This window comes from Balaenoptera acutorostrata, chromosome 19 (genome assembly GCF_949987535.1).
Source record: "Balaenoptera acutorostrata chromosome 19, mBalAcu1.1, whole genome shotgun sequence".
In the NCBI taxonomy this organism is placed as follows: domain Eukaryota; kingdom Metazoa; phylum Chordata; class Mammalia; order Artiodactyla; family Balaenopteridae; genus Balaenoptera; species Balaenoptera acutorostrata.
This window is the reverse complement of record NC_080082.1, coordinates 37,453,252-37,471,288: the sequence shown is the minus strand read 5'-3', so window position 1 is coordinate 37,471,288 and position 18,037 is coordinate 37,453,252. Positions and strand designations below refer to the sequence as shown.

At 48.2% G+C, this 18,037-nt stretch overlaps 1 protein-coding gene across 3 annotated transcripts in view; it reads right to left on the bottom strand.

The window, feature by feature from the left end:
* The window catches only part of MYLK3 (myosin light chain kinase 3), a 59,541-nt gene that overhangs the window by 39,408 nt on the left and 2,096 nt on the right, over window positions 1-18,037 (bottom strand). For 2 of the 3 annotated variants that reach the window (XM_007167643.3, XM_007167644.3), the window contains exons 2-3: window positions 1,937-2,027; window positions 771-1,155 (exon numbers count right to left, since the gene is read on the bottom strand). In XM_007167643.3, the coding sequence (XP_007167705.2) occupies window positions 771-1,155; window positions 1,937-2,027 (476 nt within the window). Of the gene's footprint in view, window positions 1-770; window positions 1,156-1,936; window positions 2,028-8,251; window positions 8,911-18,037 lie in introns of those variants that run through there. The other variant, XM_007167642.2, reaches the window with a different exon arrangement.

The window sequence follows — 18,037 nt, the reverse complement described above, 5'->3', positions numbered from 1 at the left end:
CGGGGAGTTGCTCATTAGGGTACACCTACCATGTATAAACTAGATCAACAACAAGGATATATTGTATAACCCAGGGAATTATAGTCATTATCTTATAATAACTTTTAATGGAGTATAAACTATAAAACTTCTGATCCCTATGCTGTATACCTGAAACTAATATAATATTGTAGATCAACTATACTTCCGTAATAAATGAACAAACACCTGGATTCAGGTTCCAACTCTATGAATCCCTAGCTGTGTGGCCCTGGGCAACCTGACCCTGTTTCATCATGAGTAAACCGGGGACGCCAACCACACTTGCCTCCTGGGGAGGCTGTGAGAATAAAACGAGATGATGTCTGTGAAATGCTCAGCCAATGACTGGCACCTGGGATGTGTTCAGTGAACACTTTTAAGTATAATTATAGCTACTACTGTTGCTCTCAGTCTTGTTCCGCATGGGACTCACCTGGGGAGCTTTAAAAACAAACAAATAAACAAAAAAACGATGCTTGAGCCTCACTCCAGACTGAATACATCAGAATCTCTGGGCATTTGTATCTAAAAAGTTCCTTCCAGTAATTCTAATGGGTACGAGGTAAGAACCAGTGCTCTAAGCTCCCGAAAGCAGGGCCTCGGCCTTCTCCTGTCTTCTCGTCTCGAGGCTAGCCAGAGCTGCACACACAGTGGACGCTCAAACAGGAGCAGCTGGCCCCTCGGCAGGCTTCAGCCCAGGAGCTGCAGTTAAGTCCTTCCCTTGCCCAGCTTGGAGGTACATCCCTTACCTTGGAGGTGTTTCTCCACCACCGTGAGCTGCCTTGGCCTGGGCTGGCAGCGCTGGAGTCAGCCTCATGCCCTCCTCCGAGGGCCGGGGGTCAGGCCTACTGGATGATGTTCCTCGTCCTGCACCCGATGCAGCCTCCTGGCCGGTGGGAGCCTCACTGACCCTTTCAGACACCACAGACGATTCCAGGCCCGTCCTGGGGTTCTCGCTGGATGCTGCAGGAGCTTTGGCTTCCGCCTCTGGGCGTACCTGGGCTGGGCCAGGAACTCCGTCTCCCTGCCCTGGTGAGGCCTCTGCCTGGGTAAGGAGGGCAGCTCCTATCCCTGAAGCACTGATGGGGGGCAACCTCTCCACTGTCCCCTCTGGCAGGCCCACCTTCTGGCTCTCTATAGGAAAATAAGCGGGATAAAAATGCTCTCTTATTTAGAAGAACTTATCCCCAAGGTATCCTGAAAAATATGTAGAAGGCCATTCAGTGCACCATGTTTATAATAGGCAGACTCGAAATAACGCAAGTGACCATCAGGAGGGGATTGGTTGACTACACCAGGGCCGTTCAGGAATAAAAAAGGAGAAATGAATATCTCCATATGCGGCTATGGAGTGATCTCAGGATATACGGTGGAGAAAAGCAAGGAGGAGAAGTGTGTGGTATGCTTCTGTTTGTCTAAGAAGGAAGGCTGTGTGTATGTGAGCACGCACATGTGTGTGTACGTGAGCACGTACATGTGTGTGTATAACCACTTATAATGTAGTCTAAAGAGACTGGACCTCAAAGGAAAGATAAGACAAAAACTTTTTTACATAGTTACATATGCAGGGGAGAAAATAGGATGCAGGGAACATGCATAGAAGCTAGACTTCTCTTAATTATACCTTATTTTGTCAATTCGGCTTTGGAACCATGTAAATATTATGCAAGATTATAAAAGAAAATTAAACTTTAAAAAAGCAATCCATAAAAATTTAAAGCAAAGTGAAATAAGCAGCAATACAGAATGGAATAAGCATAAAGGGCAAAAAGAACAGCAAAAAAAAAAGAAGAAGAAGAACAAGTTTCAACAGTTTTTCAGTAATCATATTGGTGGTGGTGGTGGTGGTGGCGGTGGTATTTTTATTCTGAAATTAGGTGTGCATGTGGGATAAAGCCAACGGGGCCCCACTCACCTTCCCAAGGCCCCCTGAGCTCAGCTTGCACGCCTCTGGTGCTCAGCGCGTGCTTTGGTTTTGCTCCTTTCTCTTCCACTCGCTCTTTGTTCTAAAAGAATAACCATAAAAACTAGCATCATCATCAACATCATCGTTCAGGCCACAAACATTTGTTGAGCACCTACCTTGTGCTTGAAATAGAAGAACTTAGGTTATTTCTCATAGTCTCAGAGTAAGACTAGAGGGTACATATTACTATTGTCATTTTAGAGATAAGGATGCTGAGGCTTTCCCAAGGTCACCAAGTCCTTTCTAATGGGTCACCGTAGTGCAGGTAAGGGGCAGACCTAGCCCTTGACAGGGTGATCTAAACAGACCGGACCTGAAAATACTAGACAAGGCGTGGAAAATAAATTTAAGGTGTCAATTTAGATCAATCGGTCATGGCTATTACAGTGTTGGCTTGAGTTGGATACTGAGGTCAGATAAATCCATGCTTGCAGAGGGAGAGTGCCACTATCAATTAATAATGTCTGCTTGGGAGCTAGGTGGGTGGATCCCAAGGTTGCCTCTTTGCAGTACTGGATCCTTGAACCAGACTTGCTGGGTTTAAACCCCACCTTCACCACTTGGCCAAGATCCTTAACTTCTCTGCATCTCACTTTCCTCATCTGTAAAATGGGGAGAATAATATTATCTACTCGTAGAGCTAGCGGGAGGATTGGGGGAGTTAATTTGTGGAATTTCCTGAGAAGTGCTCCCAGCACGTGGTAAGTGCTCAACAGCTCGGATGATTTTGTGCTGTCTGAGACAGACAGAGCAGATCATGTAAGGACACTCGGAGCCCACCGAGTGAGGCTCTCAGCAGCTCTTCCTGAACTGAATGGTCCACACCAGTCCAGTGCATATGCTCATGCCCCTGAAATCATCCAGAGCACTCAGTATTTCCAAATGCAAATATTTCTAGGTGGCCTGACCCTTGCTGGGTCCCCCTGGTATTTCTGAGCCTTTGACTGATATGGCCCCTAAGATTCCTCCTGGCACTTGTCACAGAAGTGGGTCTGGTCTCAGGCCAGAGACTGAAGGCCCTTTCTCCTGTCTTGGCCACAGAGGCCCTAACTGGGAGCCCAGAGTCCAAAAAGAGCTCGCATTATTTTTGGCTTGCATAGAATTTAAAATTTTTAAATTTATTATCACCATTTTAAATCTAGGATATTTTTACATCAAAATTCTAAGTTCCATTTTGGGGTTATAGAATTGTTCTACATTTTGATTGTGGTGGTGGTTATTAGGGTGTATACATTTGTTGAACTGTATACTTAAAATGTGCATACTTAGTGTGTGTATGTGCAGTTTATTGTATGTAAATTATACCTTAATAAAACTGATTAGAAAAAATTCTAGGTTCCCAGCTTCTCTTGAAAAAGAAAATCAGAAGATCTGGGAATTCCAGGCCCATGTGGCAAAAATCAGCTGGAGCAATTCCCACCATAGTGCTCACCTCTCTTGCATGTCTCCCTGACACTAAGGATGGAGGTTACATTTGTTACCAAATCAGGTCCAGCTGCTTTTTGCTCAAAATGCAATACTTGAGAGAGGCAAATGTTGGTGGAAAGGAAAGTTGCTTTCAATCAGAATGCTGGCAATCTGGGGAGATGGTGGACTCAGCGTCCCCCAAAAACCACCTCCAAAGAATCTGCTCAGCCATGAAAGTTTTTAAAGGGAAAGAGGGAAGTAATCTCAGTTAATCAGAGTTATCGCCATCCCCCAGTGTATGCAGGCTTGTCGTGCAGGCTTGTCGATGCTATCTTGCTCAGTTTGTTCACACAGTTTGTGAGATTACTGAAGCGGAAGCTAAGGAAGAGATCTGGTGTTCTGTTAGTTACTTATTCTTCATTTCTACTTCTTCGATCTACAGAAAGAACTGACATGTTAGGCAAGGTATTGTGTGATCAAAAGATTTGAAAGTTGCGCTTGGGCCAGAGATGAGTAGAGCATGGGGGAGCCTGGTTTAAGGTTAGTGACAAGACAAAAGGGGCCTCCTGCAGAGAGCTCTTTCCTGCCAGAAGCTGCTTACAAACCCCCCACTTGTCAGAACATCATTCCATTTCTGTGGGATTATGGGCAAAGGTCCATCTTCTGTAACTACTTCGTGCTGACGTAGGGCGCCGTATTCTTAGAGTGGAAGATGTCGGCATGGGTCTCTAGCATCTCTTTGCTGTCAAGTGTAGTTGCCCATTTACATATACGGGCAGAAGAAGCTACAATTATGTTGATGCCCACAAAGGTATAGATAATTATGAGCCATGGTATCCCATTCTCTTGAGGCCAGTTCTTGAAACTTTGTTAGCCACAGATTCAGTGCTGCTCAAGATGGAGCTTATGTCACGACTGCAGTCTGGTCATCATGTAGTTAGCTTTTTCCCTCTGGTGGCAGTTACAGTGTCTGTAAAACAACTCAGGAATGTGCATCAGACACTGAGTCTGTGACTCTATTGTCCTAATCATTAGCTGCTTTGGCCTGCTCTTTTGTGACTCGGGGAGGCCTGGGAGACTTCAGCTTTTCTACAAACAAGAGGCAGGGGACGTGGAGGGGCCTTTGTACTGGAGTGGGGGTGGGGGGTGGCACACAGGGTTCTGCTGGGTTCCAGATTGGTTCCACTGTTTTTCCTATGCTGTGCCCACTTCTCTCAGTCCTGTTTCCTGCTCATGTCTTTGGGATTCCAGGACAGTAAGCTTTGCCCTCTTACTGGTAACAACATAACACATGGAAACACTTAATAAATAACTGCTAGCTGCTGTCATCACGATTATCACCAGCATCATCAATGTGTCCCGGATGCCCTGCTCTGCAGAGACCTCTCCTTTGGTCTCTTTTCAGACTCTGTCCTGCCACCCCCGTAGTTGGGGGAACTGGAAGCATTATCACGGCTGCCTCCTGTTTCACCCACCAGTAGAGAAAGACTTGAACAGACTGTCCTTTGGTAGACCTTGTGGGGCTCAGACTGTCCTCTCCCGCCCTTTGTCTTTGGTGGAGAGAGGCGTGTGCGCACACACACACACACACACACACACAAACACACACACATGCAGAGCTGGGTTTTGACTTCAAGGCTCAAACTTTTGGTTCCTGCCTTGTCCGATGCATCCCGAAGAAAAAGGCTAGACCCCAAACGCCTAGGCATCTGGAGGACTGATGCCTTCTGAGCAGCTTGACTGTGATTCTGCGCATCCTGGCTGAGCCCTTCCCTGTCCATGAGAGAGCACGCGGCTTCCGGTAATAATCTGATTCATTGTTACAACCAAACGAAATGCCACTGGGCACTCCAGACCTGAGGAGGAGCTTCCCGAGGTCCTGGCAGCCAGCGCTAAGACTGAATTCAATTCCACAGATTGCTATGCCGCTACTCTCCTAGGAAATACAAAGAGGATCTCCAGAAAGTCTCCACAATGCACTGCTTTCAGCGTGGACAGTGTGTTAAATAGCTGGGGCTCGGTCACAGCTGTCTAATGGCCAGCCCTGCCAGCACACAGAGGGAAGCAGAGCCCTCACAGTCAGCAGGGAGCTGACAGCCTGACTGGGAGACTAGATCTAGCCCTGCACATAGTTACTGACATGGGTATTAAACACAAAGACCGGAAGAGAGATCAATCACGTGCCAGATCAATCACAGGCAAGAACTATGGCAAGAACTCAGAAAACAGAAAGTTCCATGACTTCACCCTATCCAGAAATGCCTAAATATCTGCAACACGTATGACAGCTAATTTCACTAATATATGAAGAATTCTTACAAATCAAGAAAAAGGCAAAAAAAGAAATAGAGGGGAAAGGGCATGAGCAAATTAAAACTACAATGAGATATATCGTTCTGTCTACTTTTGGTTATGTTTGAAATTTTTCAAAATAAAAAGATTTTTTTTTTAATTTTAAGAATTAAAAAAAAAGTTAGCTTTAAGAGGCATATAACCAATTGCCTTATTTGGATTTTAACTCAAATAAACAAATTATAAAAATAAATAAATAAGGCATAAGCCGATCAGGGACATTTGAACACTGACTGGTAATATCAACTTACCATTCACATTTTAGATCATGATAATGTTTTTTAAAAGAGCCCTTATGTTGGGCTTCCCGGGTGGCGCAGTGGTTGAGAATCTGCCTGCTAATGCACGGGACACGGGTTCGAGCCCTGGTCTGGGAAGATCCCACATGCCGCGGAGCAACTAGGCCCGTGAGCCACAACTACTGAGCCTGTGCGTCTGGAGCCTGTGCTCCGCAACAAGAGAGGCCACCATAGTGAGAGGCCTGCGCACCGCGATGAGGAGTGGCCCCCGCTTGCCACAATTAGAGAAAGCCCTTGCACAGAAACGAAGACCCAACACAGCCAAAAATTTAAAAAATAAAAATAAATAAATAAAAGATTACTATAAAAAAATTAATTAGTTGATTAATTAAAATAAAAAAGAGCCCTTATGTTTTAGATATATATGCTGAAATGCTTATGGAAGAAATAATCCATCATCTCAGATTTTCCTCAAAATAATCTGGAAAGAGGGAAGTGGGTGGGAAGCATCAGCCTCCAGTTATGGGCTCACAGCGTTCATTGTACTAATCTCTATTTTTATAAATGTTTGACATTTTTTATACTAAAATGTTTTTTAAAAAACACATGCATAATAAGATGTTTTCATCCACCAGACAGGCAAAGAGTCAAAAACTGGATAATATGCTTTGTTAGCAAAAATGGGGCAACAAGCATTCCCATACGTTATCGAATTAGAATAACTTCTTTGAAGGTTGGTTTGGCTTCATTTATTGTATAAATTTACCCTTTGGCTTAGCATTGCCACTTCTAGGAGTGTGTCATATAGATAAACTCACACTTCCATGGTTAGTCACTACATCATTATTTATAATAGCTAAGAATGACAAACAATATAAACAAACAATGATATGGGACTGATTAACAAATTAAGACACATCCTCAAAAATAGAGCTCTCTGCAACTTAAAGAACAAGAACGAGGAAGCTTTCTAGCTATAAATATGAAACAATGCCCCAAATATATTAAGTTAAAAAAAAAATCCAGGCCAGTACAATGTGAATAATATTTGAGTTAAAACAAAACAAAACAAAGAGGGTGGTGTGTATACCAATGTGCTCGTAGATAAACAGACTCTATCTGGAAGGCTTCACAGGAGACTGGTTCCTATGATTGTCTGGGGTGGAGGGTTGTCCCGGGGACTGGGGGATGCTGTAGGAGGGAGAATGTTTTTTTACCATGTGCATAAATTAGATTTATTTTCTGTTTTAAAGCTGAGGTTGGTTATCATTGTCAAGAGCAGAAGGTCACATCTCCCCTGCAGGCCTGACTCTCAGGGGAGGTGCAGAAAGCAGGGAGCTGGGGTGGGAGGGGCCAGCTCTGGAGAAGCAGCTGGACGGGGAGGGGAAGGGATCGGCAGAGCGAGTTCTGGCCTGGCTGGGGAGGGGGAGGGAAGGCAAACTCCTGCAGCCTTGCTCCTGAAAGCCTCAGTCGCTGACAGAGTTTAAGCACAGACTCCATGCTGGGGGGAAGCTGCAGAGATCTGAAAGGGTGGCTCTAGGCCATCTGAGTGTTGCTAGGTGGCTTACCCTCACTGTTCCCAGTGTTGCCTCTACACACACCACACACACACACACACACACACACACACACACACGCACGCCCCAGCCAAGCTTCCATTAGCCAGTGGATCCGATTATGCAACCCTTGGGAACAGTCGCTCCCAGAAATGCCACACTCCACCCCCAGGCTCCGGCTCCCGCCTGTGTCCCCCGTGGGTCACTGTCAACACTCATCGCCCCACAGGCAGCTGCGCGCTCCGCCCACTCGGGGACAGAGCACACGGCTGGGGACAGGAAGGGGGGGGGGTTGGGTTTCTGAAGGGGGCTCTGTCAGGGTAAACTGAGCGCTCCCCACCTCTCTCCCACCCCAGGTGTAAGGAGAAAAGAAGTTCCTGGGATGTCAAAGAAGTGTAACTGCCCTCCTCTCCCTAATGGCTCATTTGTCCCCCACTTCTAGGTTCCCTGCACAGCCCAGGGCCCCACAGAGGCACTGACTCTCCCTTTCCCTGGGAGAAATCCACCTGTCCTGCCCTGTCTGGAAATCCACCTATGGTCTTTAAGCTTCCATCTCTCCTTGTTCCCATCAACAGGTCACGCAGGAGGCACAAGACGGGACAACAGCCCTCCAGCTCTCCTAAGACTAGCTTCCTGTCTGGTCTCCCCACCAGGGCCCCGAGCCTCCCTTCCAGCCAGAAGGGCACCGGGGCAGGGCAGCAGGAACCAACCTCCGCAGGGCCGTCGGCCAGACTTCCCTTCCTCCAGGGGACACTGCCTTGCATGATGAAATCCACCACCTTCGAGTTCTGGAGCACGGCCCCCAACAAAGCTATGGCTTTGTCCACAGCCACCACCATCCGGAAGAGGGCTTCTAGCCTGGCGCCCTGCTGGGCCACATCCTGCCGCCCGGCCCTCACCAGCTCCAGGACCTCCGGCCACCCAGCCTGCATGTCAGCGGGGGGAGTGCGGTCGGCCCCAGCTGGGCCCAGAATACGGGAGGCCTCCAGCCGGTGCAGGCCTTGCTCCAGGTGGCCCATGCCTTGGTACACGCTTTGCAGTTTCTCCATGACGTCTTCTTGGAAATTTAAGAGTTTGTCAACCTTCTCGTCCAGCACGTTAAGCTTTTGGTCCATGGTGGTTAAGCAGGCCTTGCCCAGCCCCGGCAGCCCCGGCAAACTCTCCTTGGGGGCTCCTGACATCCTGATGAAGATCGCCAAGGGTGAGGAATCGGAAGAGCCGCAGACCTCTGGCTTTCACTTGGGCAGTGGTGTCTGGAAGTTCATTGTTCCTTAGCTAAGGCTCACCTGGGTTGTTCAGGGCGCCCAGAGGACCAGACTCTCTCCGAGCCGTTGCCTTTGCTTATCTCCCACTCTGCCATGGCCATGAGTGACAGGCTGGGCTTGGCCCAGGCCCTTCCCCTTGGGGGCCCCCTTGACATCACGGCAGCATTTAACATTCCTCTCTGAGAGGCTGCTGATGGGCAAATATTTTAAGAATCTGCCCAGGGCAGGCAGAGTTCGTGTAGCTGAAACTAAAGGTTAGAAGAAAAGGGATCTTTTAGGTAACGTCCTGATAGCTGGACTCTACAAGGGGGCCTCCGGGATACCAGGGCAGAGTAAGGGCTTTAGAGGTCCAAAGCACTGAGAAGCAGATGGGTCCCACCCATCACATACACATCCAATTCACAGTAAGAAGCTACACCAAAACAGAAGGAAATGTGAGGCCATTCAACAAAGTTCTGATTTTGCCATGATGAAAAAATTTGACGCTTCTGCAAATTAAAAACAAAATTTTGGTTCCCCTACTTTGCTGATGCCCCAAAGGTGTTTAGTCTGCTCTGGGGTGAATCAGCAGGTCCCTCCCCACATGGGGCCAACAGTCACTAGTCACTTATCCCTAAAAATAGAAGTGAGGAACAGTGGCCTAGGTTACTCACCAAGGATCGTCCCCGCAGGTCATGTTCCTTGCAGAGTCCTCTGGGGACCATTTGCCAGTGACCCCCTTCTCCCCCAAGGATGACTACACAGATGTCAGGCACTCAGCCTCTAAACGGAAACAGGCACAGTGAGGCCCTAGAGAGCAAGGGGGCCTGCGTTCCCTGTGGTTTCCAAATATTTTAGCCTCAGAAACACTTGGTTCAAATGAAACTTTTACAGAAGCCACAGTAAATATACCAGACAAAAGGACACGCTCAGGCTGACACTAAGGTGGGGTGTGAGGGGGCACCACAGAGCCCAAGGCTGCTGCGGAACAGTCCACTGACAGCACTCGCATCCAGGCCCTCAGAGAGAGAAAACAAGGCCAGAGAGGGACTCTGTGCAAGGTGGCCCCGGCACACGACCTCCTGAGGACAGCGCAGCTCTGGGGAAGGCTGGTACCAGGGAAGCGAGTGTTAGTGTACCCCTAAACGCCCTCCTGCTGAATAAAAGCAATGATGAGAACAAATTTGACCTGGAACTCTGACATCTAAAAACACCTTGGGATCGTTTTGCTGTTTTAAGCTGCAGGTGAGTGGTAAACACAGTGTGCAGCTTGACCACAAACCCCTCGCCACTCACCCTCTGTCAGGACAGCTGCCCTTAGCAGCCCATGTAGAAATCCAGACCCATTTCTGGGAGCACAGACTGGGTGTCACTGATGGAACGGCCCAGAGCATGTTCAAAAGGGCACTGGTCTGTTACATTTACTGTGATTTAAAACACACAGATAAACTCTCCTTGGAAAAAGAAATTTGGGACACACCAGGCTCCAGTTCCTCCTGGGGATTTTCCCTCAGCAGGACCTCAGCTGTCACAGAAAGAAACCAGCACCTGGGTAGGGACTTACTTCTTCCCCCGTAATTCCTGCTTAATACTTCCCTGTGGAAATACTGTTCCCTGGATCAAACTTTGGGAAGTGTCCTCCTAGAGAAATCTCTGGAAGTCTAACACCCAGCACAACGTCTGTCCTACAATAGGTGCCGATAATCTTTGTGAAAGGAAGTCCCCACGGTCTAAAGAGACAGATGCTGTCTCTGGGAGACAGTTCCCACCAATCCTTGGCTTCACTATGACCGCTGCTCTAGAGAGTTTCAGAGCAGCCTGCATCCAGGCAAGTCCTGGGTTAATAAGGCCTGGGGCTTCCCTGGTGGCGCAGTGGTTGAGAATCTGCCTGCCAATGCAGGGGACACGGGTTCGAGCCCTGGTCTGGGAAGATCCCACATGCCGCGGAGCAACTAGGCCCGTGAGCCACAATTACTGAGCCTGCGCGTATGGAGCCTGTGCTCCGCAACAAGAGAGGCCGTGATAATGAGAGGCCCGCGCACCGCGATGAAGAGTGGCCCCCACTTGCCGCAACTAGAGAAAGCCCTTGCACAGAAACGAAGACCGAACACAGCCATAAATAAATAAATAAACCCCCCCCCCAAAAAAAAAAAATAAGGCCTGGAAAGATATCCTGAAAGTCTAGATGAACACAAAGGACACAAATAAATGTCCAAGACACCTATTTATATCAAAAGCTAATTATTTAAACTACAAAAGTATTTGCCCCAGGTCTCCCTTAAGTGACAAGTAATTGCAAGGCAGCTGGTTTACTGCAAACATGTCTGCTGCGTCATCCACTGTTACAGAACCACCTTGAAGGCCCCTGAGGCCAGAACAGTGCCCCTTTGGCTTGCCTTGATCCCCAGCGCACCAACGTGCCTGGCACATAGGTATTCAAAGCAACTATATGGAAGGAATGAATAAAGGAGGCTTCAGCAGGAGCCGGAGGCTGGGCTGGCCACCGGGAGAATTGTGGAAGGAGGAGGCTGCAGCCCAGATTTCCCAGAACAATCAAATGAGCAGAGGGCAGGAAGCCCTGACAATTCCCAGAAGTAAGCTCTGGGACCCTCTGGGAGAAAGCTCAGAATATGCCGACAGGACAAGTCCTTAGGCCTCTTTGATGAAAAGGAGCAGCCAGGAAAACCAGCTTTGAACCCCTTTCATTTCTCAGCCTCCAGAAGACATGAGTTTATGAGCACACGGGTTCTCTGAGGGCTGGTGCATGGCTTCTCTCCAACTCCCCGATTTAGAGGGCACAGCGAGAGCCATGGGCAATTCCTTTTGGGCCATGCCGCCTGCCCAGAGGACGGGGGAGGCATTCCACCCACCAAGTCAAGAGAACGCAGACCAGAGAACAGGCAGCCAAGCTGGATGGACACAGAGCAGCAAGTGCAATGACTCCTCATCCTTCCTGGGTGAGGACTGAGCTGATCCACTCCCGGAAAAACACAGGCTGACCTCTGTTTGCCGTAGGCTGCGGTCAGTGTGTGCTGAACCCCAAGACTCTTCCCTTGTCTTTCTGGTGACAGCCAGCTTTCCCTGAAAAACCCCCAGAGAGGCCTGTGGACCCTGAGACCCTAGGTGGAGGAAGAGGGGAGCAGATAATGCAAGGCTGAGGAGTCCATCCGAAGCTGTGGCTCTCCTCCCTCCCCACCCTCCCTGCAGATCAGAGATCTGTTTCTGGAGAGCTGGAGCAGTCCACAATACAACAGTTCTATGCACTGGCTTTGCGGTCCCTGGGGAGCTCCCCATCTGATCCTCCACAAAGCCAAGCAGTCAACAAGCCTCAACCACCCACCCAGGTTTTTGTGCCTTATTCTGAAATATGCACAGAAAAAAAGGATCACCAGGTATTCAAAGAAAGCCCCCAAGATGAAAAGGGGAGCTCAGAACAAATAAACAGAAATATGATTGTGGCAGAAACAGAGAAAACAAGAAACAGAGGAAAGTTTTTTAAAAAGGTTCTCATTAGTAACCACAGAAAAGTGTGAAAGACTGTTCCATCCATTAAAAAAAGAAGAGGGTGTTATGGAAAAAGAACAAACATAGAATAAAAGAGAGGTCTTTTACAAATACAAATGTTAACATTTAAAAATCCAACATAGGGATTAGAAAACAAGGTTAAGATAATATTCCAGAAAACAGAACTGAAAGATGAAGATGTATACATTAGGAGAGAAAAGATAAGAAAGAGGGACAGTGGATCCAGCTGGTCCTACATCTAATTAACTGGAGTTCAGGAGGAGAAATGAAAGAAAGAGGGAAGGAATTTATTAAAGAAATACTACAGACATTATGCAATTTTAGAACAGAGGATTAAAGAGAAGATTATAAAAGCTCCCTGAAATTTAAAAGAAAAAAAAATCACATATCAGAGAACTGGAATCAGAATGACATCAGACTTCTCATCCTAAAAACAGCCGGATGTGGCAAGACAGTTAGGTTGTATGTAAAATTCTAGATGAGAGAGAATTAGAATTTTGAAGACATTGCACCATTGTCAGAGGACAGAATAAAGAGTTTTAAGACTTTCCAAGATGTAAAAAAATGTATGTCCCCTTTCTAAGGAAGCTGCTTGGAGGATAAACACCAGCAAAACCAGGGACTAAACAAACAAACAAACAAAAAAAAACAGAGCTCCAGGAAACAACAGCTTCTACCTAGGTCCAAAGTTGAAGCAGGAAGATGGAGGGTCCCCAAAAGGGAGGACTTCAGGGGGGAAAAAAACAGTATACAATATAATATAATTAAAGACATGTAGTAAAATATTAAGAGCATGGGGCCTAGGGTCAGACCATCTGGATTTAACTCCTGCCTCTGCCAGCTTTTAGACAGAATCATGAGCCAGTTTATTTAACCTCTCTGAGTCTGTACTTCCTGGGCTGTAACATAATAACAATGCACGCACTTCATGGAGTCGCCAGGAGGGTCACTTGAGAATGCTTGCAAGGCACCTGGAACAGAGCTTGGCACACAGTGAGTGCTCAAATGTTAGCCATCAGTATGATGCCGGCACCAGGGCAAAAGGGGAACAAAAGGAATCAGAGACTCCGAGAAAATCTGAGATCAGGAAAGAATGAAATTAAAGTACATGATTGAATTTTCAGTGAATAATATTTATATAATATAATATTACATTATATATATTCTATAATTTTATGCCATAATAAAGTAAATACTTTATTAAGTTAAAACAGTGATATATGTATTACAAGAGTTGTGAAGGGAAAATGGGGAGAGCTAAATCTTCGTCTCTCTAAAGAGGAAGTCCATAGATAATGAACAAAACTGATGAGGAGAGAATTGGAGGCGAACACCAGGAGAAACAGCTCGAAGACTTCAGCCTGTTTGCGGCTGGGGAGCAGGATGGGAAGCAGGTTTTGCAAAGCTCAAGGGCACAACATCTGAGGGGGAGACGGACATGTGGTAGACTGTGTAGGTTTGTGGATTTATAACAAGTGTGGCAGCACAAGGCAGTGAAAGGTCTTGTTCTAAGAAAATCAAACATCATGACAGTTTTCTGAGAGACAGAGGCCACATATCTTGAGGAAAGGGGTGCTTACCTACTTTCATACCTAAGTGCCCGTAGGGGCCAGCTGCATACCTGGAACTTAATCTCCCCGAACACAGCTTTCCTCATTTGTAAAAGGGGCTCATAACAGCGCAATAACCTCAGGGCTATTTGAGTATTCGGATAAGCAAAACACTTAGCACGGCACCTGGCACATGGTAAAGTATATGAAAACGTAGAGCTTGGAACTCACCACCCCTCACCACACCCATCCCACCCCAGAAGGTCAGCCAACAAGGATGGCAGTGTACTCAGTCCCCTCATTGTGCGGTGGGGGCAGGAGGACGAGGGGGTGTCTTCCCAGTCCTAAATCAGCTCCCCCAGCCACCTGGCCTGGCCCAGGCCACCTCCCCGCATGCACCATCAGCTGATGTGCGCTCAGAAGGGCAAACGCGTCCTCCACGAAGCTGCGCTTACTCCTGGAAGGAAACCAGAGCTGAAACAGAACCTCAGAAAGTCTCACAGGCTTCAACGTGGACAACTTCGGGGTTAGCGGCCCCTCAGCCTCCTCTGCCCGCTATACGGCACGTTAGTCGGGAAAGGCCTGCGCTGACCGTCCCTGGGCTGCACCCATCAACCAAAGCTTCCTGCTGATGGAGCTTCTTGGTCCAAGAGGACCCAGATCGGGGGGACAATTGTCACCGAGACTCCCTTAGCCCCATGAACCTAACAATGCTTCCTCGGGTTCCTACTTCAAAGCAGACCGGCCTGCTTACCGCAAATATCTGGGTGTAATCCGACGCCCGCTACTGGCCTCTGGCGCTGGGACTGCGAAGTGCCAGAGTGGGGCACAGTGTCCCGTCCTGCTGCTGCGGCTGTGCCAACCCAGTGTTTACTCTGCCTGGAGATGCCCGACTGCCCAGCGGCCTGGGAACGACGTGGGCCGGCCAGGATAGCTTCTCTAGAACTCGGCCCACAGCGATAAGCCTGGCATTTCCACTTATCACTGAGCCTGCCCCAGGCCCCAGAGGCATCCAGAGGTTTCACTTGGTTATCTGCTTTGCTGGGCGGTATCTGCCTCCCTGGGGGCCTACTTCCTGCATCACTTAGCGGAGTGTCCAGTGTGAAACAAACACCACGTGGTCCAAGGAGAGAAGAAAGAAGGGAGGGAGTCCTAGGACAGAGCTGACCTGAGTTCAAAACCCAGGGGCCCAGGAGAAGAGCTGGGGCTCCTTGCCTTCAGGCAGCCCTCCAAGACAGAACAAAGCCCTGAGCAGCAATAGAACAGGTTGCTTCCGAGGATGCTTGCACCCTGGCTGGGAACCTGGTTAGTTATCTCCAGGCTGGGAGGGACCAGCTATTGCCTCTTCAAGGAAAACTGCTCAGGAAACAATGAAGATATCTAGAGCCCCAAAGACTGGGGCATGCTGCAGTGAGGGGAAGGCTGTGACCTGCCTCTTCTGCTGAATGAGACACCTGCTCCAACTCAGCTGGTGCCCTCAGGGAGGCTCCCAGGACAGATCTTCCCAGAGTGCCCTGGGGGAGGCCAAGCCCTCCACATACACTGGCACATGTCCACAGACAGACAGACGGAAACACACGCATATCACTCCAGGGCCCCAACTCACCTGGCCTGGCTGACAGGAATCAGAGAAGGGACTGCAGGCTTTTGATATTGGCTTGCTTTGCTGAACCTGACCATGGGCAGATCCTGCGCTAAGCACTTTAGCCGCACATGTCTTATTTAAACCTTGCTACAACCCTATAGGGCAGATTACTATTTACCATCCCCATTTTACAGAGGGGGATCAATCTAAAGAACTAAAGTGGCCTACCCAAGGCCACGAAGTCAGAAAACAGTGGAGCCAGAATTCCAACCCAGGTTGAAAACTCACAGCACTCTGCCACTTTCAGAGACAGAGAGGACTTCAGAGACTGCAAGGGTCAACTCCTTCATTTTGTACATGGAGAGTCTGAGACCTGGAGAGGGGAAGGGACTTTCTGAAGGTCACATAGTAAGTCAAAGGCAAAGGCAGGACCAAATAACAAAACTGTTGCCCTCAGAGTGACCATGGAACTCTCCACCCTGCTCTCTGGGTTTCAGAAGGGTGTGTGTGTCATGAAATAGGCCTCTGCCCACAGGCTCAGCTCTGACAGTTGTCTGAGGAGATGAGGAGGGGGCCACAGGGCAGGGACCCCCAGATACTATATTGGTTGCTTATTCTTTCGTAGAAAAACGTCTACAGCTTATCTCATCTGGCTACCCAGAAAGATAGCCACAGTCCTGCCAGGATGAATCCAGGAAATGTGCTTGGGAATAAAACCAAAGTCAAGTTGGCCTCTCTGAAGAAGCAGAGAGGGAAATGACAGCTGCATGACTGGCCTGGGCCTCAGGGAAGTCCCCTGTTAGCTCTCAGGTGGCTAGTGGGTTTGCTCCCAGGACCTCACGGTCTTCTGTAGTCAGCATTCCTACCCCTGGTTGAAGCCTTTTTATTTCGTCATTTCCTTTCCCACATACCTAGTCAAAATTGTTCCCAGCCAAGCACGGCCAGATGGAATCAGCCTGAAAATACCAGAGAAGAACAAAAAGCACCCTCATAAGCCAAATCCACACCAGCAGCTATTCATTCATTAAACATGTACAGAGCAACACTTATTAGGAAATAATAAAAGCACTAATATTCATCGAGCGTTTCTATGTGTCAGGCACTGTGCTATATCTTCACATAAATTACTTTTGCCCCTCACAACAATTCTAACAGGAAGAGACTATTATCCCCATTTCACAGACAAGTCAACTGAGGCTTGGAATGACGAAGCCGTTTTCCAAAGTCAGTGTAAGAACCTGTATATCAATGCAGGCAGCCAGACTCCTGAGTCTTCTTACCACTGAAGGAGTCGAACTGAAACATTTTGTCTAGAACCCGACTTTGTCTCTGGGGGGCTGCATTTGCCAACTGCCAGTTCAGAAACACAATTATATTTGCAAGTTGGAACTAGGCCAACCAGTTTCTTGCCAGCACATTGGATTGCCTGTCCTACTGGCTCACACTGGCAGGGTGGACCCACCTGCAAAGTGCTTTGATGTGTGCTCCACTTACGCTCATCAGAGGTGCATGGATTATGAATCTTATTTTACTCATGAAGAGACTGAGGGTCCCAGGGAGAGGCAGTGCAGAGCTGGTCTTGGCCCCAGGGCCTGTGTTCACTGTAGTAGGTAGGGTTTCTGACCACACACACACACACTCACACACAGTCACAATCACTTTAGGATCCCCAACACATCTGACTTGATAGGAGTCAGAGAAGGGGTTGCAGGCTTTTGATATTAGCTCTGAGCCTGACCACGGCAGACCTGTGCTAAGCCCTTTAGCTGCAATATCTTACTTAAACCCCTTGATTGTGCTGACTCTTGCGAGCTCAGAACTCTGCTTGTGCCATGGCAACTCAGGAAGTCTGGGCGGGAGCAAAGTTAACACACTGGAACAACAGAGAAGGTGGGACAGCCACTAACTGCTGGCTGCAAAGGATGTGGGTGGGATGGGGCAAAATTATATGATGCACCAGTGTTTCCAGCCTTCTTGTATCTGAGAAAAAGAATTCCATCATCATCTGCTCAAATTCTCTCCCAACATTTTATCCCCACCCTCCAAGGAGAGCCTGGTCTCAGGATTTTTGGTGTCAGATCTGAAGAAGGGGTGGAATCTGACGTCTGGAGGAGACAATTTAGTGAGCTGGGTAGCAAAGTACCAAGAAGGGGAAGAAAAGACAGGGAGAGATAGACAGGGAGCAGGGCCTGGGGTTGGGGAGCTGCAGACCTGGGGCAGGCCCATGATGTGAGAGAATGGGTGAGAAAAGAACGGAGGGTTTGGAAAACTGTGTGCTGCCACATGTGGATGGTCATGGGGAATCATAAGTAGGAATGGCGGAGTGGCCTACCTTCCATGGCCCCAAGTCTTTGCAGAAACTCAGTCACTTGATGTCAACCAATACAGGGTGTAAGAGGGAGGTAAAGAAATTGGAAGAAGTTTTGGCAAAGTGAAAGGACTTCTTGCCAGAAACAGGACTTGGGCTGAGCCTTGAAGGATGGGTGAGATTCGGGGAAGCCAGGGAAAGGTGAGGGCACAGAGTGAACAAAGCTCCAGGTGGAGCCTGGCAGATGGAACTGACAGTGCAGAGACTGGCCTCAGGCCACGAGG